Genomic DNA, 7,347 nt, shown 5'->3' with positions numbered 1-7,347 from the left:
AGTCGTATAACACAAGACAAAGATGTAGATTCCAGTAGCAGCTTCTTTTGCTGTGAGTGATAACCAGGAATCCATGGAAAAACACAGATTTTCTCTTTTTAAGGATTAAAATGTGGGAAACTGCGAGTTTCCCCTTGCAGGCTGGCAGGGGCTGGGGGGAAGGGGAGGAGGGCGATCAGGTAGGGGCCACCACATCTATGTGTGCACACATATGCACAGGGCAGCCAGGCAGCATGGAGGGCAGCTCCTACAACTCGGTCCAGGTAAGTCGGGGGTGGGGGGTGATTGAGGTCCCCATACTGAGGGAGGGTGTTGTGCTGGGGCTGGGGGCACTACCTAGCTGCAGTGGTGTGTGGGGCCAGGGGTTTAGGATCTGGGGCTCGAATGTGTGGCCACAGGGCTTGGCTGGGGAACAAGACAGAGCCAGAAGTGGCCTGTCTGGGGGGGATGGCTGCCTGCCACTGTGTGCAGTCTGGGGGGGCATGTGGAACATGTGCCCCCCAGACTTGGGGGTGGGGGGACTCCCAGCTCTGCTGCCCGCCCCGGGGGCCTCAATGGCTCAGCAGGCAGGACCCAGCACAACAGGGCAGAGCAGGGCAGGGTGGGGAGGCTCAGCTTGGTGCTGCTGATGGGAGCCCTGCACTGCCATGGTGAGGCGTTCCCTGTAAGTGAGAATAGGCAGCTAGGTTACAAAGTGGTTTTCTTTAACTGTAACCATTGCTACTGATTAAAATAAGGCAGAGGTCTCCCAGCTCCCCTTGTAGTGGAAATAAAAAGTAGCAAATGTTTATTTTTACCTATGCCTTTTTCAAATTAATTTTGAAAGAGCAAATAAAGCCATTACTTAAAAATTAAAAGACTTATTTAGCCTGCAGTGCCAATATACAAACAGAAATGGGAATTTTGCATTAGCAGAAATGGGAATTTTACTTTAATTAAACACAGGGACTCACCAAAGCCCAAACAATCACAGACTGGTGTCTGTGTCAGCAAGACTGGCCCATCAGTTTGGCATCTGACCTCATCGGGTATCCTGCAGAGACCGACCCAGCTAGCATTCACTGAATATATGATGTGTTTAGGAGCCACATCTGTATGAATAACCCTGAGTGCAACAGCACTAAATGGTACCTAGAAAATAAACCCTTGGATTAGCTCAGCTCAAACATAGCTTGATTTTCAGACAATGCTAGTTTAATTGTTTGAAACACTGTCACAGCACACAATCTGAATGTGACACCCTGCGAACCCTGCGTTTCTGGCACACAACACAGAATGGCTGAGGATACAAGTTTTCTAGCACTTATTCTGAGATGCATAATATTTTACAATTGGATGATTGAGGTTTTACACACTACAAATGTTCTTTCCCACCACGAAACATTACAATGGGGGTCTTGCTTACTGTAAGCCAACATTATGAATGTATTCACCAAAACGGGTGTACGTTTCAATTACCTGATAGGGGACCAGACTGTGTAAAGGAAGCACTGATTTTGTTTCCAGAGGCTGCAGCTGACCAAGGTAACCCAACATTGCCATATCCCGTAGGATACTGCTATGGACCCGTCTAGAAGAACAAGTGCACACACATATACAAAAAAAAATATATCAAGCAGAGATTAAAATCTGTTCTCTGGCAACTCAAAACACAAATACACTGAAGTGCACATTTCAGAACATGCCATGCAGTGTTTATTACATCTAGTATTTTAGAGAGATTCAAACTTTAGTGTCTGTTCTTGCGACCAACTTACAGCTATGCTTTACTACCCAACAGTTCCCAGAATTCAAGTGAATTTCTTTTACTGTAAAAGAAATGCAGCACTTTTTAGATTTTAACTCTTCTCCAAGCCTGATGTACAGTGGCATTTTTTATTAGTTAGTTTTAAGAAAACGGAAGAAAATTGTTGGGCAAATTAGTTATCCCAGTTAAGTTTTATTAATCTATTTTCTATTGGAGGCTTTGGCTATCCACCTGATATTACAAAAATAGGAGTCAGGTGATGAGATAAGAGACAAGGAACACAGTTTTCTGTTGCAATTGTTCTTTGAAAGCAAGTTCCCTCAAAGAACAGAGTGAAAGGATCAGGTGAGATGCTGGAGAAGCATCATTCTGTAACAACTATTCTTAACAAAAGGCTATGTTTATGAAACTCAATGACTCAAGCTGCTGGAAATACTCCGTGGCAGTAGCTGTGTACTTACGCTTTGGCAGCATTGCCTGCTCCAGGGAACTTTGGTTTAATACACAATAATTTATGCCCTGGAGTCGATGCCTGAAAGTCTCTCTCTCCTTCACAGGACTGCCAATTCTCTGTTCCACCCATATCCATGCTCTTGCATGTGGCCTGCAGTTTGCCTTTAGTGTGCAAGCCAGCAGTGAGATGAATATACTCTGGGGTAAACTGAGGCATATCTTTAAAATCTTCTGCTGAAATCTGAACAATGTGACTTGGTGACAGCAGTCGAATGATATCAATCAGCAGAAGCAATCCAACACCTTTGGGAAAGGGGAAATAAACACTGTTTTCATATGGGTAATACAGTGAGACCAGGGAAAAAGCTTGAGAGTCTGAATCTTAGTTACTGAAGACCTAAGACCAATTTTCACAGCATTAGTCACACCTCGTAGTCTCAATCAATATTAAAAAAAATAAAAGAGCATTGCAGCAGGCATACTTTAGAGTTATACTGGAAGATTAATTCTGTAACTCGAGGCTAAACCTCTGCTGGCTCACCTTTCACCCAGCCCATGGTATTGATGACTAAAGGCACTTCCTTCTTGTAGGAATTAAACACATACTTCACTGTATCAATGTATCGTTCAGTATCCTGATCACAACTAACATCTCCATAATAGACCATTTTACGTGGTGTTCGCTGATGAGTGAATGGAGGACCTGAGAAAAAAAGTACCAGAAGATGAACAGCAAATGCAAAGAGGCATTTCAGTAACTTCAAAGAGCTGCCATGAAAAGTCAGCAAAAAACCTCATCTCCTGAAGCACATAATGGGTCCCTACTTCTATACTGAGCTCTCTTATATCTCATGGGAATTACTCCCCAACATCCTGCATCAAAATGTGCACACTGTTTTGGAATATGACACTTTATTTAAAAATAAAGTTCTCTAGCTATTCCAATGCACTTGTCTCAGAAAATATTAGAGAGTATCAGAGTTTGCATGTCTGGGTGTCAAAAGATATAAATCCACTATCACGTTTTTAAACAGTAGAGTTTTCAGAACCTACGGTTTATAAATCATTTACTATTCTAGAAGGCAACTTGAACGGCATTTAGTTTAGGGGAAAAAAAGTAAAGAAGAAACATGCTATATTGTAACAACAGAAGAATGGTGCAAGTTAAAATGCCATTGTGTGAACATGATAATTTCTTCCCTCCTTTATGAGAGAACAGCCGAAGTCAAATACCCATTCAAAAAATAGACCAATCTTACATTTTGATGGCTGGGTACCAATGAGCTCTGAAGACATGAAAGGTCACACCTGCTGGCTGACATTGCTTGCGATTTTTTAAACAATATTTTTCCGCCTATTTACCCTCCAAAATTATCAAGTTCTCATTATGAAACCAAGTTGAGAAATGGAAACAAAAACCCCACAACACTGCGCACACAGATTTCTTTAAAGCACAAAGCCTGAAAGAAATTGTGTGCTCTTTTCACTTCCAATAGATGACATCTAGGACTTGTATCACTGTATCTGCTCATCCTGCAAACACTATTACTTCAGTGAAGTGTAGAAACACTAAGTCTTACAGATGGGAAAATCAGGCAGAGCAACACAGAGATTTAAGAGCCACAAGAAATCTATGCCACAACTCATTTCTGTAATGTCACAGTTCAGCACCTTCTACATAAGAGATCCTCCTTCCCTCTTTCTCTCAAATATACGAAGGAAGCTAGGAGGATAACATGCTTTGTATTTCTGTTTTTGGGTTTTTTCTTTGTTTGTTTTTTTAAGAGCTATCACCTTGCTGGACTTCAGTCCCCTGCTGCATGAAAACAATTGTTTTTCTTCCTTTTAACCTTTGGTAGAGGGACTATGTCTTTTAAGACATAGAAATAAAAAAAAAAAATGCATAGGTTAGGTTAAGAAAGCAAAATATACTTCTGATGATATTAAAAACAAAGCAAGTTACATACCCAGAAAAAATTACATACCCAGAAAAGGATCTGATATGTTCATTAAGGACACGCAGCCAGGTGGTGTAAACTCTGTCTGTCCCAGATCACACTCCAAATACTCAACGCAGGGGAGGCTACAACAGAAGCCCAAGCATCAGTGCCTTTTTAAAAAAAAGAATATGTGGGGGAGAATCTAATGTCGATGGCACGAGGCACCATTAGCGGGACTCATATGCACTAGACCTGTACCAATCCAGTCTGGAGAAGTGACTGCTAAATTGGTTCTAATCAGAGGGGAGATCAACAGGGACCTCAAAACAAAAACCAGTTTTATTTTACACACACTATAAAAAGGCAAAAGACTAGTTTCATCAAGAAGCATGGAACACTGGGTAAGTTAAAACCTTCAGCTTCAAAATATTCCACCTGTAAAACAGATTCTCATTCAGCCTTGAAGGCTGGTGGCTGAAAAGGTTTTGAATACTCTAGGGAACATTCAAACTAGTCAGGCACCAGGAAGAGATTAAGTAAATATGTTTCAAATAAGTAAGGTGAGGCTAAAAATTTTAAAATCCCAAACCTCATTATTTACAAATAATCATGACAGGCATTTTTCTTTTGTCAAAACCATAGTATGATGATTAATTTAAAATCTTACGTTAAAAAACAAACAAACAAAAAGACCTTACTCACTGATTCAGCAACAGGTTAATAAGGTATCTGTTAAATGTTGACTTTCCAACACATTTTGGACCACACACCAGAATGACAGGGACACCATCATTTTCCTCTGGAAAAACAAACATATCATGAAATGGACAATGACTACGAATTAATCTGATGTGTCCTGTTAGAAAATTAACTGTATTTTAATTTTTTTTCACTTGGATACTGAAATCAAATATTTTCATGAATAGCAGTTTTGTGAAGTGGAAATGTCTTGCTTCTGTTCTTCAGGATAAATAAAATTCAAACATACATATACGTATATATAGATACACACCGTATCTGTCTATAAAGCAACAGATTTGCACTAAGTGAGGCATCAACTTAATGAATATCTGTGTGTGTGGCTACAGAGCCCTATTTTTTAATCACTGTCCCTTCAGCACTTTCACTTGATACATTCATATCTAACAGTCCTGAATGCTGACTGAGAAGAGAACGGATGCTTAGAAGGTTGCCATGTTCCAAGCCCTCAGGACCTCAGTGTAAGTAACTTAGTCCCACCAGGAAATTCCTAGAATGCAGCAAAGGCAACACAAGTGAAAGCTACTGAGGCCCTTTTCTTGAGTAGAGAATGTAGTCCAGGGTTCACTGCCCTGCAAATGGGTGCTGATGATGGAAGCATAATATATTCTCACCTTGCTCCTCACAGTCAGTTTGTTGTTGTTCCACACTCGTTTGCTCAGCATTCTCATGATACCTGACGCTTTGCCAATACAGGTATTCAGTTCAGCCTCCAGAGACAGGCTGTTGGTACGTACATTGATTTACACTTACAAAGAGAACTACAGTTCTTAGATTAATAAACACTAGGTATCAAGTCTAACAAAGGGATAAAACCAACATAAAATCAACCCTTTTAAATTTTGCCTCAGTTCTGGTAGCAAATCAGCAGGACACTTTAGAAGACAATATTTTGATTACATCAAAATGAGACAACTGACACTCAATTCAGCTAATGCAAGATAAAAAACGCTTTAAAGGAACAGGACTTAAGTTCTACCGTTTCCAGGCCCGATTTTCACTGGCTTCAACTTATGAAACAGTCAAGGTTTTGCTTTCTTTGAACAACTGAAAAACTGAACATCTGTCAATTTAATGTACTCACCACGACATGCTTGGACTAACTCTTCAATCGCCAGGACAGTACTCTCTGACACAAGCAGGCCACTCTCAGGATCACATTTTAAAACGCCAACAGAAGCTAGAGCTGCATCCTCTGGTATGAAGCAGGGCACTTTTTGTTTCTGGAAGTCAACAAGTACATCTGTAAACAATGTTTTAAGCAGCAGCTTATGTAATAGAACATGCAAAATAATTAATCTACTGCTGTATTTGCCCAGATTGTGGCATCATGCTGTCACATTACTGACCATAAATCAGTGGGGAATCTCAGCCCCACAATCCACACTTCCCTGAAAGTTAATCTAAGATTCATTTCTAACATACACTTTTACAGTTATAAAATTTTTACAGTTCTATTAAATGCTCTTCTTTACAGAGCTGTGACAAATATATATCCTCTTAAAACAATTATCCTGGGTAAGTTTCATCAGATAATCAGAGACTACAACCAGACTACCATGAGATCACACCAGAGAGTGTTAGTCAGTATTTACACTGTTAGGTGTGCAAGCACTTGCATGTGATTTGCAAGATGTACCCAAAGATTTCAAATAGGAATCCATAGTGTCAAAAACATTCTGACCAGTCACCAAAAGAACTGCTCTCTTATTTTTTTGGTAGTCAAAGAATGAGTTGAAAGCCACAAGCAGACATCTCCCGAGAGGTGCCCAGAAGCTAAGAAGACTGAACCCTGCCAAGACAGCAGATATGCACATACCTTTGATCTGAAGAGGTGGGCGAAATCTGGGTGGCTAAGGATGAATCTTGTCACTGGGGTGTCCAGACGCTCCAACAGCACCACCGAACACGCTGGGGCAAATCGCCCCATGAGCTTACGCCTTGCATCTGCAAAGGGACGAGGTCTCTCAGACCCTGCCCTGTGTCGCCCCCGTGGGAGCTGAACACCAAAGCAGAGGCCTTGGGCCCCGTGCGGCCATGAGCAGCCGAGGATGGTGGCAGAGACGAGACCCCCGCAGAGGGCCCAGCAAGGCGCAGAGCTCACCGCGGGGCACGCCGTGGTCCCGCAGCGCGGCACGCGCCTCCTTGCGGGCCCGGGGCCGAGCAGGCCCGGTGCGGCGCAGCGCCTCCACACTGAGCGCGCAGTGGGTGAGTGGTGAGAAGAGGTCGTAGGCCGGCTGCTCCGGCGTCACGGCGAAGCCCAGCACGCGGGCCGAGCCGTACAGGCAGCGCAGGCGACACCTCCCGGTGAACGTCAGCCGCTGCAGGGAGAGAGCGAACAGGGCGCTGAGCGCGGGGCGGCGGCACCACCTCCGCCCCGGGCCCGCGGCTCGCACGCACCTGCTCCGGCAGCAGCAGCACCGCCGCGGAGCTCTCCGTGACCTGCAC

The 7,347-nt window shown here is 43.0% G+C and overlaps 1 protein-coding gene across 1 annotated transcript in view; it reads right to left on the bottom strand.

Annotated features, from left to right (window-relative positions):
- NOL9 (nucleolar protein 9) overlaps positions 1-7,347 on the bottom strand; it is an 11,314-nt gene that overhangs the window by 3,603 nt on the left and 364 nt on the right. Inside the window, exons 2-11 of the mRNA XM_019541693.1 lie at positions 7,300-7,341; positions 7,004-7,220; positions 6,719-6,846; positions 5,984-6,122; positions 4,843-4,939; positions 4,186-4,283; positions 2,742-2,903; positions 2,209-2,503; positions 1,459-1,570; positions 954-1,131 (exon numbers count right to left, since the gene is read on the bottom strand). Coding sequence (XP_019397238.1) covers positions 954-1,131; positions 1,459-1,570; positions 2,209-2,503; positions 2,742-2,903; positions 4,186-4,283; positions 4,843-4,939; positions 5,984-6,122; positions 6,719-6,846; positions 7,004-7,220; positions 7,300-7,341 — 1,468 coding nt within the window. The remainder of the gene's footprint in view (positions 1-953; positions 1,132-1,458; positions 1,571-2,208; positions 2,504-2,741; positions 2,904-4,185; positions 4,284-4,842; positions 4,940-5,983; positions 6,123-6,718; positions 6,847-7,003; positions 7,221-7,299; positions 7,342-7,347) is intronic.

Source organism: Crocodylus porosus, unplaced genomic scaffold (assembly GCF_001723895.1).
Source record: "Crocodylus porosus isolate Cpor-Errol unplaced genomic scaffold, CroPor_comp1, whole genome shotgun sequence".
In the NCBI taxonomy this organism is placed as follows: Eukaryota; Metazoa; Chordata; order Crocodylia; family Crocodylidae; genus Crocodylus; species Crocodylus porosus.
The sequence above is the reverse complement of the archived record's forward strand: the minus strand, read 5'-3'. Positions and strand labels throughout refer to the sequence as shown.